Source organism: Strix aluco, chromosome 1, assembly GCF_031877795.1.
Source record: "Strix aluco isolate bStrAlu1 chromosome 1, bStrAlu1.hap1, whole genome shotgun sequence".
NCBI classification, from domain to species: Eukaryota; Metazoa; Chordata; class Aves; order Strigiformes; family Strigidae; genus Strix; species Strix aluco.
Window position 1 is genome coordinate 37,618,467 of NC_133931.1, and position 21,419 is coordinate 37,639,885.

The 21,419-nt window shown below is 39.6% G+C and overlaps 1 protein-coding gene across 1 annotated transcript in view; it reads right to left on the reverse strand.

Annotated features, from left to right (window-relative positions):
- Positions 1–21,419, reverse strand: part of PREX2 (phosphatidylinositol-3,4,5-trisphosphate dependent Rac exchange factor 2) — a 187,488-nt gene that overhangs the window by 123,745 nt on the left and 42,324 nt on the right. Inside the window, exons 3-7 of the mRNA XM_074817673.1 lie at positions 15,403–15,474; positions 15,206–15,328; positions 13,239–13,343; positions 10,375–10,476; positions 5,726–5,887 (exon numbers count right to left, since the gene is read on the reverse strand). Of these exons, the coding sequence (XP_074673774.1) occupies positions 5,726–5,887; positions 10,375–10,476; positions 13,239–13,343; positions 15,206–15,328; positions 15,403–15,474 (564 nt within the window). The remainder of the gene's footprint in view (positions 1–5,725; positions 5,888–10,374; positions 10,477–13,238; positions 13,344–15,205; positions 15,329–15,402; positions 15,475–21,419) is intronic.

A 21,419-nucleotide genomic window follows, 5' to 3' on the forward strand; every position in this document is an offset into this window, starting at 1 on the left:
TCTCTTTTTATTGAAAAACTTCATTTTCACTGTAGATGAAGACAACCTTTTCCCAACAGTCCTAGCAAGATTTGCTACTGTGCCAGCATTATGTCATAGAATACTGTATCTTATGCATACTTTAAATGTATATAATTCTGGCTACCTGAATTATCAATATTTGCCTCATTCATGATTCAAGTGCAACATTACAGTATATAGCATCTGTATCACATTACTATCTCTTGCTATTGTTTTCCTGTTCATTTTCACTTTTTCTAATATAAACTGCTAGATGATGAAAAAAACATTCTAGAGATACTTTCTTCCCTTGGAGACCTCCTGTCTAAATACTGAACACTGTTAACTTCACTTATCGGATACCTTCTGACAAGATCACAACCCATGCTGGTGTGGCCGCAGGTCAGTGAATTTTGTTATTGCTGTTTTATTTGATGAAGTCCAAGGGAATAAGATAACAAAATCAGAAGTCACATCTGGCTGTCCTACATAACACTGCTCGTGCAGAAAAATCCTCTGCCCACCCCCTTGTCTACGTAACACTGTTAGGGTCATACTGTTCGTAGACTTTGGGTGGGTATGGAGCTGAAAGGGAGAAAAGAGCAAGGGCGTATCATGCGAAAGCACTGCTGTCTCTACACCTGGGGTGAGCATTCCTCTCCACCACATCCCTTAAGGATGAAAAACATGCCCAAAGAAGGATAAAGCAGAGAGCACACAAGCACTGCCATATCCACCACACAATTCAAAGGAGGACTGACAACTGTAACATTTTCATGAAGGATGTAGCTACCCCTTGAAGCTCCATGTGGGTTTACAACAGGAACACCAAGCTACAGTTGATAGCCAGCCCAGTAGGATAATTCATTCATCCAACTCTGAAGTGTCCCCCTCATGGGGGAGGGTTTGAGGCTGCAGTAATGGATGAGAGGTCACCCCTGTCCCAGAAGCAGGTGAGGCTATCTACTGCACAACTAAAACTATACTTTACTACCTACAAGCAATACTTTTGGAACAAATATTATCAAAACCTTCTAACACAAACATGTTTTCATTAAATGTTTGTACTGAAACTACCAGGGAAATCTCAAATATGAGCAAGTTGAACCTGAGAAGTAATTCGCTATTTCAAAGTTTTCATGAACACATACATTTATACTCAGTGCTTGCAAGGGAAGATCATATAATTACTCAACCTAAATGTAAAATCACTACTACTATGCTACAATTCATGTTTCTATACACTTAAACTACCTTCAATTAGAGTTGATGGGGTATTTTCAGTGAAATCAGCTTTTTTGTAATATGTCAATTTGAAAACACCATGTATTGAGAAACAAACTTGTTTTAACCATCTTCCACCAAAACATATAAAGGATTCAGTTGGAAAAAAAATTACCTGCAGAGAAGGCTTATATTGTGAATCTGGGCTAGTTTTTCCTCCATCTATCCTACTGAGTCATTGAAGACTCCGAATATCTAACTGAAGAGCACTCCTCTCCTGTGGGTAGCACTGGGGCCAAGGACTCTGATTTTCAGGATAGATAGTATGGAAATTAAAAGCCCATAAGATCTCAGAGCTTACAGGCTATGTAGGTAAAACTGGCATCTAACAACCTTTGGCTGCCAGTCAGTCACCTATCATTCCAATACGGTAATAGCTCAGGCAAGGTCTGAAATGTGGGTTACCGTGACCATATCACAAAATAAATGCATTTAAATGCACTGGAAGGAGAGACTATATGCAATAAATTTAAAACAATATCCCCCTCATCCTTAAGTCATTAAATACACTGACATTTAAAAAAAAGACCTTTATTACCTTGAGATGAAAAACAGCATTCATTGTTTTTATTTGTTACAAAAGATACTTATCTACATATTCTGGGCAAATTTCAGTCAAACACAGAGGTTTGACCATACTGATTCAGTGGCCAGCACGGTAACAGTGACAAAGGTCAGAAATTGCAGATATTAACTTACTCTTCAGTATTTGCACATGGGCAGAGGAAACAGAAATAAAATAGGGGAAAGGGGTAAAAATTCTGGAGTTTAAAACAGAAATCTCTATTAAAATACTACTTGATGATATGGAAAGGAACAGAATACCCCATGCTATTGTCACTAAGTTGGTCTGTGATTCAGACTGGGTTGTTCAGTTTCCAGTTTACAATAAATGCAACAATCTTACTTTTTCTTCTCTCACTGAAACATCCACGCAAATTCTACTGACAGACTCCTTCAGCTGCTGAGCCGTTCTTCAGCTGAGACAGCCACCTACACAAGTTCTGAATACAGGCCAATAAATTTAACCACTTAGGAAATTAAGTGAGAAAGTCATTATACTCAAAATTTTCTTTCTTGAGACAGATGTTCCATTTTTCCATGAATCTGTATTTTTATCATAATAAACACAAGCTTCATTTTATGACACTTATGTATAGGAATTCAAGTCATGCTTTGATCAGATTCTAAAAATAGTCCTCATTTTTTTCCCTTTCCTTCTAGTTGGGGCCAAGCAATGTGCTAAGCATTTCCTTCTGGAAGGAAATCTCCAACAAGTTTGCCTCTTTATTTTTAGGCAATGCAGAAAACCAGATGTTTATTTAATTAAATCCACTCTCATACACTGCATTCAGAGATTTTTTTTTTGTAGTTGTTGTTGGGAATCATTCAGAATACTGGTAGCTCTTATACATGCTCTGGAATTCTTACCATTTCAAGGACTAATCATATATTATGTTTGAAAAGGATGTGCATATTAAGATCAGGGCACTCTGTGGTTGCCATATGATGACATCAAACCTGATCAACTAAACTACAATAAACACCATATAACTCTACTGAAAGCATACTATTTTAAGACAATGGCACTATTTCAGAGTTCAAGCACAAGTCAAATCCTAAAATTAAATTGGGGGGGGGGCGGTGCAGAACCAGTAAAAATCACCCAAGGTTGGAAGGAAATTAATATGTTAAGATTCACAGAATATCTTCTGAGCACAGACAGAATAAGTCCATGTTTCACGTGCTTCTGTCCGTAATGTTACCCTTCCTTATTGTTACCTTTGCTCATTAGTATATTTCCAACAACAAACATATTTACAACTGTATGTCTTACTAGGGATTCAGAAGAAACTTAATGTAGGAAAGAGGATTCCTTTTTCAGGGTCAGAGGTTTGAGAACAGTCTGTTCTTAACCAACTTATGTGACTAATAACACATTGAGTTAATAATACTGTAACTTTATACTTGAGTGTGTTCATTAAGATGGATTTGACAAATATCTGTAAGACTCAGGTACTGAAAGCAAGTAGAAGAATTTTAATCACTATAGTGCAATAGAAAACTTAATTGAAAAGTTGAAAATAATATGAGTAAAGTCAGTGATAGGCAATAAGGATTATTTAACAAATTTCCTTGCCATAAAATATTCAGCAATGTAAGCACTTAACTTGCCATTGCTTCTATCATGAAGTTATTGAACAAACATGTCTAATGCATTTTAATGTTCAAATACACTAATCTTTCCAATTTATTGCTGATGACAGCAAGTTCAAGCTAATTACAAAAAGAAACTTATTGTCACCTAGTCTAAACAAGCAGCTGTTAAGATATTTGCTGCTTTTGGAAAGTGTTAGGTCAACTAGACTTCCTCTCAATTACAACATTTAGAGATTTACTTTATCTAAGTGGTCCTTTCTTTTTCAAAATCCTACAAACAGTATCATGGCATGAATACACACTCTCTGTCATTTGTCTTTAATGGCTTTTTTGAGGTTGAGGATTACAGCTAAATGCAGAAAGGTTTGTCTGAATATACACCAGCAATTACATAGCTTTTGTACTTGCTAAAATTCCTTCTCTTGAGGCACAGTGAATTTTTGTGGAATGTGTTTTAGTGGCAGTCCTGTACCAAAAGCCTACAGAGCCCTGAACTCCAGCATAAGAGGATTTCTCTGCTCTAAATTATACCTACCCCAATTGCAGAAATGGAAGAGCAGTTCTTGAAAACACTGCTACACAGGAAAAGGAAAAATACCTGAAGTGATACATTTCAAATCCCACAATGCACTGAAGAAACACGAAGAATTTTGATTAAAGTAAAATTAGTTGCTTAATCCACATTTAGAATGAATCAAATCTTCCCACACTACTCAATTAACAAAAAACTAAAGGTTTGCGTAAGTCCACAGATCAGGAGAGTTCACGTGGAGCAGACAGGAAATAATTTTGCAGTGTCATAGGCAGTATTTAGGGGGTTCTTTGTTCAGTGTAATTTTTTTATACTCTTTCAGATAGTGGCTTGTTCTGCTGAACCCTTCTGGAAGGCAGGGGGAGACTGAATCCACTGCTGCAGAAGCAAAGCCTATCCTTAGGCACAGCAAGTTCAAGAAACAGCAGGTGTGGTAAGCAGGAGATGTAGGGAGGGAACAGAGTTGTGTAGAAACTCTCTTCTGTTTCTGCTATTACTATGAATACCTACTTAAAAGCTGACTCCTCTTCTAGTCAATATTCTGTTTTTTAGTTGTCAGACCTCTTGGGGAGCTCTGTCAGTTAAAAGTTCAGACAGGTCTATCTCAAAGCTTTCTCTGATTCAGTGTCCCATCAGTGTCCCTAACCCTTTCTTTTCTCTGCACTGTACAAAGGCCATTTCTGGCTACATAGCTGAAAGATCAGGTCTCAGTCTATGAGACTAATGTGCAAAACCCAACATTTTTCTTGATACCTCTTACAGCCAGCAAGCCTTCCACAAAGCTTAAAGGGATAAAATCTCTTCCTCTAGTTCTTAAGCAGCTCTCTTATGAAGAGAAGTAGCACATTTAAGTATTCAAAAAAATCTAACTACTTCTGTGTTGAAATTTGTGTCTGAAAAAAACCCTGTGTAGTCAAAACTGACTTTTTAAAAAAATGTTTACGTTGCTTGCTTTATATTTCTTTTACTGGGACTTCACTTGTATTTCCCTCCCACCTCAGTGCGGGCAGCTCAGATGTTTCAATACAAAACACCTAAGACAATTTAAAGATAGAGTCTTATCTACATCTATCTTTCCATATAAACTAACTACAGTGCTCAAAATAATAAAAAGGAACATTTTAGTGCTACAACTACTTGATCTTGTTCTTATCTAAGGGAAAGGGTAGCTCTTCTGGTTACTGCTGAAAACTCTAACTTGGAAACACCTATGGTTTCTTCACAAAACTAAGGCACTGAAGCTCTTCCACTTGCAAACAATAAAAAAACCCAAACAAGTCTTACACAGATTCTACTGAACACATTTATGTTAGTTTTGCTCAGCCAATATTAACGGACTACCTACAAGGTGACAAAAACTTATGGACTCAGGGCTTAATCAATAATAAATAATCAAAATTTTCTTCAAGCAGACAAAATGCTGTTAGGCAGGCATTTACAGCAGTAAAATCAGAGCAGCGGTTAAATTAGGATTTAGAGATGTGTGCACACACACATGCTGATGTAAATGATCAATATCCTAAGTCAAACATTAAACATTTGCTCTGGTTCCTGGAAGCCTGTTATTTTCTACAATGGTGCTGTCATGGACAACACTCAATTTACAGACTAGATCCCAAATAAAAGCCGCAATTTCACAGAATTGAAGAGTTGACAGTATCTCAGGATCACAAAAACAGTGCAATACTTGCTTGTTGAAAACTGTTACTCCCTCCTCAATATACAAAGCATTAAATCGTATGACAGTACCTCCCATCCTTCAACATGAGACTGCCATTCTTCCAAAAACTCTAATTTTTCCATTTGTCTCTTGGCTTCATTTATGTTGGAACAGACAGCTTTCATGGCCTGGAGGGCTTCCATTAGTGCCGCATAGTCACTGTGCTTCCTTGGAGTCCGCTTCAGTAACTCCTATTTAGACATTTAAAAAAGAAGCAAAAAAGAAACCTGTCTTTGATCTCTAAATGTACATTACAGGAGGCTTAAATTGACTAGGATACAAAATCAAAAAGTAGCCAGACTTCTGTTTTACTAGGTGGGAAAGTAATAAACCCTCTAGCATTGTGTCCTAGTAAGACACTAAAACTCAGAGAAATAAACTACTAACAACAAAAATAATTACTACTTAGGAAGAAGTTTGCATTTCAGCTACTTTCTCCCCCCAACAATGTTTCTTCACATTGAGCTCCACTGAGTGCAGGGGTTTGTTTTTTATATTCAACAGGATGGAACCGTTCAACAGCAAGGATAACAATTCTGCTTAAAAATGTTAGTTTACTCATGTCAAAATGAACACCTGCCTTTCCTGCAACTCAGGGCAAAAAACATGTTCCTTTAGCTCCACAATGTTGTTTAATCTAGTGCAATACACCAGAGCACATAGCTTAGGTGACTCACTGATTTCAGATGGTTACTGGTAACACAGCCATACTAAAAACCAAAAGTGGAGTTGCCAGTATTCATTCGAGATTTCCTGTCTCAAACTACCAACTACCCATCAGAGAGACATGGTGGGATGGCTCCTGTGACTGGAGTGTTGGAATGGAAGGATACAGGCTCTTTAGGAAGGACAGGCAGGGGAGACAAGGAGGGGGTGTCACCCTCTACGTCAATGACCAGCTGGAGTGCATGGAGCTCTGCCTGGGGATGGATGAGGAGCTGACTGAGAGCTTATGGGTCAGGATTAAAGTGAAGGAAGGGACAGGAGACATTATGGTGGGGGTCTGCTACAGGCCACCCGACCAGGAAGACCGAGCGTATGAGGCTCTCTATAGACAGATAGGAGCAGCCTCATGTTCACAAGCCCTGATCCTCATGGGGGACTTCAACCACCCCCATTATCTGTTGGAGGGACAACACAGCAGGGCACAAGCAATCCAGGAGGTTCCTGGAATGCGTTGATGATAACTTCCTTCTCCAAGTGATAGAGGAGCCAACAGGGATAGGTGCTATGTTGGACCTCGTTCTTATCAAGGAGGGGCTGGTCAGTAGTATGAAGCTAAAGGGCAGCCTTGGCTGCAGTGACCATGAAACGGTGGAGTTCAGGTTCCTTAGGGCAGTGAGGAGGGTGCACAGCAAGCTCACTACCCTGGAATTCAGGAGAACAGACTTTGGCCTCTTCAGGGATCTGCTTGGCAGAGTAGCCTGGAATAAAGCCCTGGAGGGAAGAGGGGCCCAAGAAAGCTGGTTAGTATTCAAGGATCACCTCTTCCAAGCTCAGAAGCGATGCATCCTGACAAAGAGGAAATCAGGCAAAAATGCCAGGAAGCCTGCATGGATGAACAAGGAGCTCCTGGACAAGCTCAAACACACAAAGGAACTCTACAATACAGAGGGTGGAAGTAACAGCAGGTAGCCTGGGAAGAATACTGAGAAACTGTCTGAGCAGCCAGGGATCAGGTTAGGAAAGCTAAAGCCCTGATAGAATTAAATCTGGCCAGGGACAGCAAGGACAACAAGCAAAGCTTCTATAGGTACGTCAATGATAAAAGGAAGACTAGGAAAAATGTGAGCCCTCTCTGGAAGGGAACAGGAGACCTGGTTACTTGGGACATGCAGAAAGTTCAGGTACTCAACGACTTTTTTGCCTCAGTCTTTACCAGCAAGTGTGCCAGCCACACCACCCAAAATGCAGAAGGTAAAGGACGGGGACTGGGGGAACGAAGACAGGCCCACTGTAAGAGATCAGCTTCGAGACCATCTAAGGAACCTGAAGATGCACAAGTCCATGGGACCTGATGAGATGCATCCATGGGTCCTGAGGGAACTGGCAGATGAAGCGGCTAAGCCACTAGCCATCATATTTGATAACTTGTGGCAGTCCAGTGAAGTTCCTGCTGAGTGGAAAAGGGGAAACATAAACCCCATTTTTAAAAAGGGGACAAAGAAAGAACCAGGGAACTACAGGCCAGTCAGTCCCACCTCTGTTTCTGGCAAGATCATGGAGCAGATCTTCCCAGAAAATATGATAGGGCACGGAAAATAAGGAGGTGATTGATGACAGCCAACATGGCTTCACTAAGGGCAAATCGTGCCTAACGACTTTGGTGGCCTTCTACAATGGTGTTACAGCGTTGGTGGGTAAGGGAAGAGCAAATTACCTCATCTACCTGGACTTGTGCAAAGCATCTGACACTGTCCCACACAACATCCTTGTCTCTAAATTGGAGAGACATGGATTTGACAGATGGACCACTCAGGGGATAAGGAATTGGCTGGATGGTCACACTCAGAGAGCTGCGGTCAATGGCTCGATGTCCAAGTGGAAAGAAGTGACAAATGGTGTTTCTCAGGGGTCAGTACTGGGACCATGCTGTTTAACCTCTTTGTCAGCGACATGGTCAGTGGGATTGACTGCACCCTTAGCAAGTTTGCCAACAACACCAAGCTGTGTGGTACGGTCATCCAGAGGGATCTTGATAGACTTGAGAGGCGGGCCTGTGCAAACCTCATGAAGTTCAGCAAGGCCAAGTGCAAGGTCCTGCACATGGGTCAGGGCAACCCCAACCACAACTACAGGCTGGGCAGAAAACAGATTGAGGGGAGCCCTATGGAGAAGGATTTGAGCGTGTTGGTTGACAAGAAACCCAACATAACCCAGCAATGTGCATATGCAGGCCAGAAAGCCAACCTTATCCTGGGCTGCATCAAGAGAAGTGTGGCCAGCCGGTCGAGGGAAGTGATTCTCCCCCTCTACTCCACTCTCGTGAGACCCCACTTGGACTGCTGCATCCAGCTTTGAGGCCCTCAACATAAGAAGGACATGGACCTGTTGGAGTGAGTCCAGAGGAGGCCACGAAGATGATCAAGGGGCTGGAGCACCTTCCCTATGAGGACAGGCTGAGAGAGTCGGGGTTGTTCAGCCCGGAGACGAGAAGGTTCCGGGGAGACCTTATAGCAACCTTCCAGTAATTAAAGGGGGCCTACAGGAAAGATGGGGAGAGATTCTTGATCAGGGAGTCCTAGTGATAGGACGAGGGGTAATGGTTTTAAACTGAGAGAGGGTAGATTTAGATTCGAGGTAAGGAAGAAATTCTTTACTGTGAGGGTGGTGAGACACTGGAACAGGTTACCCAGAGAGGCTGTGGCTGCCCCCTCCCTGGAAGTGTTCAAGGCCAGGTTGGATGGGGCTTTGAGCAACCTGATCTAGTGGAAGGTGTCCCTCCTCATGGCAGGGGGGGTTGGAACTAGATGATCTTTAAGGTCCCTTCCAACCCAAACCATTCTATGATTTACAGCTGGACTGACTACAGACAGCCTTCAGTGCACACCCTGACTGAGGCATGGGTACATTCTTCTGGAGCCCTAATCCTGCTGCCACCACACCCTGTATTTAAATTTAACATAATATATTCATTTCATTGCCCCGTAGAGTAATTAATTAGTCATCTTGCCCTGTTTTGTCTGTAGATCCTTCATTCAATAAACAGAACATAAAAATAATTTTTAAATAGGCCAAGGGAACTGTAAAGCCACAGATATCTGGGATGACTCAAACCCACTGCAATTATTATATTCTTTAACTTGTTTTAAAAACATTTTTTCTACTTGTTTACTTAAAAGTAAACATGTTTACTTTTAGGTTTTTATGTCAATGCAATGAAATGCATATGCCTCATAATTGGCAATGTTTCACATCTAAACTCACATGAATTGTGAAAAACACTGTCCAATAGTCAAGTTTCAAGTAGCTTTTACAGCACAGTCTGATCTGGCTTTTCTCTCACAGTTTGAAACAATAAACAATATTGGACCTTAATTTGTTAAGCAAAAATTTGTTTTAAATATTTACTTTCCTGATGATGATATTATTTCCTAACATGCAAAAAATTCAGTAACTCACAGGTTTCAATACCTAATGTTTATATAGCACATTTAACATTTTTCATTAAGTTTTAAGTTGCAACAGTAAGATAAGAATAAACATAAAAATGTGCATAGAACCACCTACAGCATCTTACTGTTACTCTACAGTTCTTCTTACAAATCATTTTCATAAATACTTTTCATTTACAGTTTGCTGATGGTAAATGAGAATCAAACATGTCACTAATGCACTCTGCTATCCCAAGCATTTTAAGCAAGGGCATGGTCAAACCCAGCTGAAATCAGTCTCATTAAACACCCTTAAATGGCTCATTTCCATTCAACAATGGAGAGGCAACCTTACGACTAGATGCAGAAGGGAGCTAATCATCTTGACCCAGCCAAACTCCTCAGTTCTTTTAATAATGATGTCAGAAGACTTGCCGCTAGCTTTAATGAGAGTCAGTCTGGGTCCAATATCTAATAAAGAGATTATTCACTGTGTAGAGAGATTGTTCCTGCAGTTTGAAAATATGCTTAGCAACAGTTTTATATAGAAAGTATAAACTCCTAAATAAAAAACTTGTCAGTACCTTCAAAAGAAGGGGATACTTGCATATTCTCTGTATCGGCGTTACTAGATATCCTTCCAACGGTACATCTGTGTTCTTGCGTCCTCCAAGAAGCATGCAATTCTAGAGTGTGAACAATTTCACAAATTATTTAAAAATCTCGAGAAAATATCAGAAATGAAGACAAGGGCATATATACACAGCAATATTGGCTAAGCTATATATAAATTATATACATATATTTAATGAGGAAGGCTTGCAAGACTGTCAAAAGAACAGGCTTGAACACATGCACAGGCAGGTAACACTGACTATCTCACACATGACAAGGAAGCCACAATGGCATTACACAGGCATCTCCCCCTGGTACCTTCTTCATCCAGCCTGATTAAGAGAGGGATTTTTTTAAGGTTTAGAAATAAAAGACAGTAAATAAAATGCTAAAAATATGCTTTCATACTTCAAGAAACAAAAATAAAAATCATTCAGGGTGACCCCTGTACGTGCTGTTGTTTCCAAAATGTGTGTTCACAATATTAAGTAGCATTAAAGATGGTTTGAAAGGTTTGTACATGGTCATCCTAATACACACACCCCCAAAAAAAGTCTTCTGTTTACACACTTCTATATTTAAACGTGATGTGCAATGAATAAAATATCCTTAGTCATGGGCTAAAGAACATGTAAGTTTTGACAAGATACCCAATTATGGAAGCAGAGAATACATGAAATATTGGATGGAAGCATCCATGAAAAAGCAGCTGAGAGGGAAAGAAAAGAATAAGGGCTATTTGGGGTTACAAAGTACGCAAGGGACATCACAGCAAATATTTGGAATTGCTGGAATTAAAGTGTAAGTACATAAAGACCTAAAGTAATGATGAAAATTATTTTATGGAGAGATCAGAAGGAACTGTGATGCAATGGTGAGAGATAATCTACAGCTTCAAAGAGCAAGATGTCTAAACCGAGAACACTAAACAGAAGTAGTTTAACACAACCAGATGGTATGTTGACACAGGCCACAGATCTGGATGCAGTCACATTGTTGATGGAACAGAGGCTACACAACTGGGTGGTCGCTCCACTCAGCATGCAACTCACAACACACACACACTGTAACCAGTGCTGCTATGGGGATCTCTAAACCCACGCTTAAGCCTCTGCTCTGTACTCATGGTTAACCAGCTTCTGTCTTATCCTAAAGGATCCTTTATCCTAAAGGATCTCACTTAACCTGCCAACAAAAAATCTTCACTGATAAAGACCAAGCATGATTGTTTCTATACTTAAAGGCTCAAAAGTCTGGTTTCAGGTCCCTATTATTTATAGATAATCACATCTCTAATGACCTGAACTGTTCTGTCTGGCTAGAAGGCTTCAATTGTACTTTCAAATCACACAGTCAGATCTTCTGTTCTCTAGGTTAGACTCTTGCTACTTATTCTACAGACATGTCCTGAATTTATGAGGAACCCAAAGCAGATGTTAAAGCCCTGTGCATGCCCTCAGGAGGGCATGACACTGCACACTTGGCTTCCTTTCTCACAAAACAAGCTCTTTGCAATCCTTCTCCAGAGTATTTTGCTCTTTGTCTCTGTAGTCAGCATTCACCCCTTCTTCTTGAGTCTGGCCATGCTGCTCCCATACAAGAACCATGTGTGTGAAGCTCCTCAATCTGGGGCAAGGTGAAGTATACTGTGCCAACCACTGAGGAAAAACAGGACAACTTTGAAGCTGTTTTTAAGTATGAATGGAATACTGCTGAATAAGAGACTCTCAGCAAAAAGGCAGATGGCACTTCATGTCACCCAGTACCCCCCTACAATAAGGAAATTCCCACACTGCTCATTAACTTGGCTGTAAGTAAATGTGGCTAGGGTGTCAGATTCAGTATCTTTCAAAAATTAGTGAGGTGCACTAGGACAACTTTACCAAGAACTCTGTCAACAGCAGTAGTGAAAGCTTACTGCATGCTAAAAATGATTAATAAAATTAAATAAAACTTGTGATACTGTCAGCATTGGCATCATCTTTTTTTTAACCATATTTGTGCTGCTTTGCTGATAGTGTCATTTGCTTTCCAGTCCCAAAATGCAATAATCAGACTTGACCACTCCAAAATTTGATATCATATCCATGAGCACCTTCTCAGGTATTTAAATTCCACTACAGTAGGCCCCACATTTCAAAGCCTACCTTGTTATCACAGGACACCATGAAGGAAAACACAAAAATCATTTCACACTGAATCCTTCTTTTAACAACTAATGTCAACTATTAGGAAACTCAGTATTTACATGGAAACTGGTTTTCCTGTGGGAAAATCATGAGGACTGTCATACTTAACATTTTAAAACCCCGCCCTATTTGTCTTATAAAGTGAAAAACTAATTGTGTAGCTGTTTCTTTTGACCTCAGATTAAGTCAGCATCTAAAATCAGGATGGCTACTCTACAATCTGTAACAAAACATTTTTTCTGTCTGGCATAGTTGTGGCTACAGCACCAGAACATGGACCTTCTCTTCAGAAGTTCTGATGAGTCCTTCAGCTTTCTTTCTGCAATTTCTTTCCCTATCCCTCCTCATATATCTTATCCTGTTCTTTTTTCTTTCTACAGACACAGCTGGATTTACACCCCTGTCTCTTGGTCAGCAAGTTCAAGGCACACTGCCTAATGCTGTATTATGCACAGATCCAAGTGCAGCAGTGAAAATAGGATGTATGCAACCCTTTCTCTGGAAACACCAGCCCTAGCTGAAACTGCCTGCTAACTGCTTGCACGTGAGCTTGTAGTTGTTACATGATGGAGGTGACAGTGCTAACACTTCACTGCCCGGTCAAAAAAATATTAAGTTAGAACACCAGTTCAAAGTTTATTTACCAAAAGAAATGTCCGCACTGTTCTTATTTTGTTAAGGTCAAGCAGAACTTTCTGTGCCTTCTCATGGTTACTGCAGTATTCATCATAGATACGGAATTTCTCTTTCTGTAGAAACAAAGAAATAAATTCTTCACTTGCCATTTTGATTTTTTTAAAATTAATAAAACATGCAATGAACACTTTTCGAAGTTGAACAGCTAATATAGTCTTAATTTTGGAAGGTCAGCTCTTCCTCTTACATTTATTATTATTTGAGGTCCAGCCTCAAATTAGAATTATGAACAGTCTGCGAGAGTCACTTGGGAATTTCAATCATAGAATCATAGAATACCAGGTTGGGAGGGACTTCAAGGATCATCTGGTCCAATCTTTCTTGGCAAAAGCACAGTCTAGACAAGACAGCCCAGTACCCTGTCCCCCCAAATCTTAAAAGTGTCCAATACTGGGGAATCCACCATTTCCCTGTAGAGCTTATTCCAATGGCTGTATGATCCCATGGTGAGAAATTTTCCTCTTGTGTCCAATGAGAATCTCCCCAGGATTAACTTGTACCCGTTACCCCTCGTCTTTTCCATGTAACTCCTTCTAAAAAGGGATCTTCTTTGTAGCCACCCTTTAAAAACTGGAACATGGTACTAAGGTCTTCCCTAAGCCTTCTCTTCTCAAGGCTGAACAAGCCCAATTCTCTCAGCCTTTCCTCATATGGCAGGCTTCCCAGTCCCTTGATCATCTTTGTGGCCTGGACCCTCTCCAGCCTGTCCACATCTTTTTTGTAGAGCAGGGACCCAAACTGAACACAGTATTCCAGGCATGGCCTGACAAGTGCTTAGTAGAGTGGGATAATGACTTCTTTATCTCTGTTGGTGACACCCTTGTTGATGCAACCCAGCATCCTGTTGGCTTTCTTTGCCACAGCAGCACACTGTTCATTCATATTAAGCCTGTTGTACACCAGGACCCCCAGGTCCCTTTCCACAGAGCTGATCCCCAGCCAGGTAGATCCCAGTCTGTGCTGCACTCCTGGACTATATTTTCCCGGTGCAAGACCTTACATTTGTCTTTGTTGAACTTCATAAGGTTTCGCTGAAAAATTTCAGAAGCTGGACTATGACAAAATCACAGGATAAAAAAAAACAGGAAGAAAATGCACGAGTGGCCTATTTGCTGACATCATTACCCATTTCGTCTGCAAACACTTGTTTGCAAATACGATCCATACTTCTGCAGAGTCAAAAACTGTTACTCAACTTCTGTAAAATGTTTCTACAAACCATTAATAATTTTCTCCTCCCACAATGAATAAACAAAGACTTAGCAAACAAATGGGACTCTAACCAGAGACAACAATGAAACCTAGTCTTTTTATTAGGCCTACAGCTGAAAGCAAACTAACTTGTCCTGATTTTGCAGAGCTCTGTAACATGGACATCCTTGGTTTGCCTCCAGCAGAAAAAAATAATACTCCGAGAAACAAATTACTACAGGACATACAAACATACTTGTGGATGTACTGCAGTTGTGAGAAGTAAAATATCTTCACAGTCCAGAACCATAGAGATATTTTACCCAGCATATGCAATTCTTTGTTAAATATTCACGTTTTTGCCTAGCATCAAAGGGGAATAAAAATAAAGCACGTTATTACTTTTGCTGTTTCATGCAACCCTGATCCTTGTATCTCCACCTCACATATAAGCATCAGCCTTGCCCATACTGCAGGGCTCAGTTTGTCAGCCTGGGTTAATTTGGTGAATATAAAAGTGATGAAACAACAAAAGTTTTCCCATTTGATATGTTCTTTCTTCATTCTCCTCCCCTCTCTTTTTTTGGAAATTACAGTAACCAAGAGATGACCTCACAGTACTCTACATTATGCAATCTAGTCATATTTTTTCCTCATGACTATGTAATTAATAAAGACAACTGATAAAGGAAAAAAGTGAAATAAGGCTGTAATAAAAGCGTACATAATGAAGAAAGCAGGTTCCAACTTCATGTTGCGCGTTAGGTTCTGGCTGTAAGCACTCCTCCACCAGGGACAGGAAGTTTTTGTGGACTGCAAGAATATCTTCAATATTTGAAAACAACATCTGCAAAGGAATAAAACATACATAAATAAAACATCAGATACAAAACAGAAGAAATACACAATTAGGAGACTAACCTTAACTGTCTCTTCTGTCACATTTTTATCCACTTTGGCTGTAGCGCATTGGATCATTCGATGAAGGAAAGCCTGCATGAAACAAGACAAATAAGGAAAAAGTTATTTCAGGAAGACTTGAACAACTTTTGGCATTTTATGCTTATAATTGTTTCCCAAATTTCTTGTGCTTTGGATATAGACTCACATCAGAATATTATTCAGAACTAAAACAAGTGTTTCATCTATAAAGCATTCAGTAGTTCTGTTATCCTAACATGATATAAAACCCTATCTATATAGTGTTTAAAAGAGTTAAACAGTGAAATATTAATGAACCCAAGAAACTGAACATTCTCTGAAGTACCACTTCCAACCTACACTCATACTACAGTCAAGAGCAAAATGAGTCATTTTCAAAATCTTGCTCTAGCACTTTACAAATTGATTACAAGACAAGCCGAAATAAGACACTCATTTCTAAATTAAAACTAGTCGGGAGATAGTATTAGGAAATGTAACTTCTACCGTAGTTACCACAAGTAAGATTTCTGATGTGTTAATGATCAAACCTATTATAAAGTAAATTGGCTTAATCAACAGTCAACTGCATCCAGTTTTGCTTAATGAAAATGTTCACTCTTCCCTCCCGGAGAACCTCATCCTTGGGGATCAAATGAGAAGTTAGTAATACCACTAATGAAATACCAAAAGATTAAGGTTTCTCACATTTCACATTCAAGAAATGGAAACAAGAAGAGATGTACAGTAAGTCATTCCAAAAGAAATAAATATCATTTCAGGTACAAAAGATATAATTAATTTTTATTAATTCATTCCATTACAAAGACTTGGGTACGTTCTGAAAATATCTACACACTGTAGACTAAAATCTTACATTGATAATTCTTCACACGGACACACATATTCTTTAGTCATTAGAAACTGGCACCACAAGTGCACAAATGTCATGTCTTTCATAACCATTTAGCTCCAAGCCACTGTGCATTGTACACTGTACACGAACTCATCTAAATTCTGGCATGGTGCAAATTCCATAAAAGAGGCAATAAATAACCCCTGTGTGGAAGGATAGCAGTCACAGCACCCCTGTTTTCTCTCTGCTGGGATTTAAACATTTTCATTCCCAAGCAGTGATCCTTTCTCTGCTGAAGAGGACTATTTAACTGGCATTACGCATTTTTATTACTGAAAGGACAAATCTAGTTATGTAGGACATAAACAGAATTAATTTGGAATATTGCCATCATACTGTATGTTTCATATCACTCTCTATACTGATACAGATTTTCTATTTCTTTAAACCCCTCTTTTTTGTGACTATTTGTGCTTTCTTTCTAATGTTTAACTGCTGGTAAAAAATGCCATTAATTCATTTGCAGCAGTTAACTGTTGGTGGATGACAGCCCTTTATATCCTTCCTTGCTACAAATATCCACAGGGGTTATGGCAAATTTGCTGTGTGCATCGCCTGTAGCGTATACAACCAGTCCCACACAGAGGGAAAGCCTGTTTAACTGTCTGACTCTAAATTAATTTTTGAGAGTGTTCACTAAACCAGCCAACAGTATTAAATATACTTTAGAATTGAAAGGGAAAAAAAAAAAATCACAAGAACTACCTCTGAAACTCATGTCTATTTTTACTATGTGCAATCTCTCTCTGTTCACATTATTTCCCCATAGACCAAACATACTGTTCATCCACACTCACGTTATCCCAGAAGATCTTCATTTCCTGCAACTGCGAAGGAAGGTGAACCCTCATCTGGCTGAAGGCGAAACTGAGAACAATCTGGGAGCTGGGGCATTAGTTATTCTCGAGTGATTCAAGACACTAGCCAAGAGTCATGAGGTCAAGAAGAGTATACATCAGCTGCAGTAAACAGATTGTCCAAGCAGCACTGTCCCAGACCCCACATCTGCAGAGGTCATCAGAAACTGAATCCAGGAAAATCCAAACTCTCGCAGAACCCAGACACAAGTCACTAATTAAGGTAGGGAGGCCTAGGATGACTTCAGCCCCTTCCAGAAACTTGGTGCAAGTCCGTATGTTACAGTGCTGTACTCATACTGCAGGGCTAGTGTAGCCACGATTCCAGTTTTTCCTAAAGATTTACCACCTGTTGTCCTTATCAGTGCTTCCTGAAAAAAATCATATCACTATGTCTCACAAATCAATGGATGTGATCATTTGAATCTTTCAGGGCACTTACATGAGAGCACTATGAAGCCACACATATCTCAAAATAATTGGAATAATCTCACATTTTCTAGAGAAGTGATGTAAAAGAATTCAGAGGAGTGCAGGTAGGGATGGAAGTGTCTACCTCCATCCACCTGCCACCAAGACCCATCTTTGGTCAACTTCACCCGCTGTGGAGTGAGTAATGCAAAGCAATGATGAAACCCAGGTTTCCATGATGCTAATGCCCTTCCTGGAATGCAGAGACACCACTGACTCCATACAGACAACACCTCTGCTCTGGGACTTTGCTACGGTGAACAGGCAGCTGTCATCAGGCAGGAGGATGGAGAAGTGTGAAATAACTTTAATCCAGTGCTGTGACTATGGAAAGAGAAATGTGTCTCATATCAACACACAGTAGGTCTGAGAGAGAAATAATTATGCAAAAGACTCCAGAATTATTTGAACATCAACTGAGGAGAACCAAGAACGGTTCTTCAAGAATTAGTAAATAAAGAGAAAGCAGGACATTTGTAGACACAGCTTTAAGGAGGGCCCCAGCACAAAAATAACAGACCTTAAAAGGAAAATATATAAGGATGCCCAGAAATGACTCAGGAGTTGACAGCTGCTGAGCTAACAGAAAAAAGTTTATAGAAGCTTTTGAAGATACACCACATAAACTATTACTAACCATAGAACAAACACACCTGTAAAAAAATGAAAGGAAAGCAAAATGGATATCTCAGCCAATTTATGATTCACTGAAGAACCGGACACGCAAAAAAGTCAGAAACTCCTCCAAAATAGCACTGAGTGGTTTCTAAAAATTCTAGCTCAACTTTAAGTCTCCTGCTCAAAAGCTCAGACCCATTACTGAGCACCACATTACAAATGGCAAGGACACAGCTAAATAGCCCCTGCTCCTGAACTGAGCAAACAACTCTAACAATCAATTGGCATACGTGATTCCCATGGTCATCAAAAAAAACCAAACCACCAAAGTGAAAAATACATCTATCACGCACACATGTCAGTAAATCATGACTCATCTTTGTTTCCTGGAGTATACTGCACGTCTTGCTGAGGTTACTTCCAGATTCATCTACATGAGTGTAGATGTTTCTTAGCACATCAAGCACAACACGTATCTCGATGCACTCCAGGATTCCAGACCTTTGTCACCTAGTGATCTTCAACTTTCTCAAAGCTTTTCAAGTGGATTCAATTCAATTACCTTCAATTCTTAGTCATCTCAAGTAACATCACAGCCATACAGTTTAAACATAACATAATTTTCCAAATTTTCATCATGCTGCCAACATTCCTCCTACATTGCTATAGTACAAGGATTCACCCTTGCAGTACTGCAAATGGTGATCTGTTGCCCCTGGCACTCTCAGCCAGACTCTTGCTGACTTCCTGAATTCAGAGTTAAAAAGAGATCTGTGTGCAACGTTTCAGAGGAGCAAGCTGGCTGGGTACCATAAAGAGCAGTCTAAATTTAAAAGATCAGATTAATAGGAAAGATAAAAGAGAGGATGTTTGATATTTACATTTTAAAAAACAAATAATCTCATTTTGTTTGCCAATTTTTAGAACTGTCTATGGAAAACTGTCATTCTAGGAATATCCTTGAGTTACTCAGATAGCTACAACCCCTGCCTCCACAAAGTCTGAAATTCAAATTACAAACCTAAACTTCATTAACACAAAATGGCATCTAAATGATCAGTGTATGACTGCTTTGGAGAAGGAGAAGAAATGCCCAAAAATGCTGATAAAATTCTAAACATGAAGAGGCACACCTTTAGAAGTTTGACCAAAATGTGAGGTACCAAGTGAGCCTTCTGGAATAGGGGAGCAGCTACATGTAAAATATGTAAGATAACAGTTCAGGGCTAAAGTTCCCGGACTCCACTTGGGTCCTACTGGGGACACAGCTATGACCCAGGTACTTTGTACCACGCCAGTAAGGAGGAAGGTAATTCACCTCTACCTTTGAGAAATGTTGCAAAGAATTACACAGAACATTTGGAGAAGATTCCATACTAATAATACGAATGAAGATAACTACATCCTTTTTTCATAACTGTGTATTTATTACCTGCAAAGCATTTTTACATTTCTGTACTAGTCCCTGTTCTAACTCTTCTACCCTTTGCCTGACACTGCTCTAACACACTATAGGAAAAACAGGGACTGAAAATTCAAACATAAATACTGAAAATCCAAATACAAAGAATTATAAAAGAATCTGTTCATTATGCCAAATAAATACTAATGTGTTTGCCTGTCTGTTGATCCGCTGACATTTTGCAAGGCAGCGTGTTTCACAGAGAACGCACACTGAGTTCCTGTTATGGGGATTTTACTTTTGGTCTTATCAAAATAAGAGTAGCGTTGTTAGGTTGTTTGGTGCGGGGGAGTTTCTCCATAGTTGCTCTCTGTGCTGTTGAAGAAAAAAAAAAAAACACAACAAAAAAATACCACCACTACAGATAGCACAAGAAGCTGCCAACAGCACAAATGACTTCTCTGACATCTGGAATGAAATCAGGGAAGACAAAGAAGTCTGCCTGCAGAAGATTCCCAGAGTACAAAGAGTTTTCTCCTTCTCGACAGATAAGAAATTAAGTCCTGAAATTACGTCAGAGCACCTGGATCACAAAATATAAGTAACTATTTTTCTGAAAGCAATTCTCCTACTTTTGTGAGCCTAGAAAGAAATATTATTCTTCGTTTGAAAAAAGAATTGCTTATTTTTTCCCCTCAGACTTCTTTTAACATTGTTTCTACCCTTAAATATATACTGCCATACACAAAACCAAGGTGGACTGCAAAAACATACATATTTTTAATAAGGTCATTTCCTGTATATTTTCACTTTAGGAAAACCAGTTCAAGTGAAGTGCCCAATCTATCATATTGAGGCCTGCTGAATAAAGCTAGCAAGATGTTTTGTACATTAAAACTGAATAAAATTTTATTTTGCACACTGTCAAAAGACAAGATCTTGAAAGAAACCTGTAACAAGGAAAATGTTGATATGCTACAATTTTTATGTGTTTATAATAATAGGCTTATATTCACCAATTTAGAAACACAAAGCTGAAATATTTGTGGGGTTTGTGTTTTCTCTTCACATTCTTAGCATATCTATAGGCATCTGGATGGTAGAAAATATTTTGCTCTTTTCACAACACTCCAAATGATCCTAGAGAGATCACGGAGACCTATACTTGGGAAGAAAACTGCTCCAGATTATAGGTGACTAGCCAAATGTATTTCCTTATCATGACTAATTCAGCTCACAGACATCAAGGTAGTATTTTGCACAGCAATCTGAGGTTTTGCACACCGTAATTAATTCACGTCAGATTCCAGGTCCCAGAAGAACACCATGCCGGTTTTATTGAAGCACTTTTGCTTGATTTTGCCACTAAAAACCAATTTCAATAGAGAAGACTCCAGCAGCAATAGCAGCTGTGGCAAGCACTGTGTGCTTACCCTCCTCTTCCCATTAACCTGTGCCAGAAACAGTGGCAGTAGCTGCTCAGGCTGGCTTCTGCTACTGAACAAAAGACTCTTCTTCTCTCTACAGTAATCCACCAGCTGAGGCACCACCTGTTTCTCCCATCTTGCCTGCAGGACTGGATGAATCACAAGCAACAGAGCGAGCATCAGCCAAGGTCAGATATATTATTTCTCCCTACTGTACTGAGAGCCACTTTTAAAGCTGGCATCAGATTCTGCTGTCTATAAGGACAGAGGAATAGATGGACCACATCTGCAATACTTTCCATTCTAGTGTTAGTTTCCTTTCACAG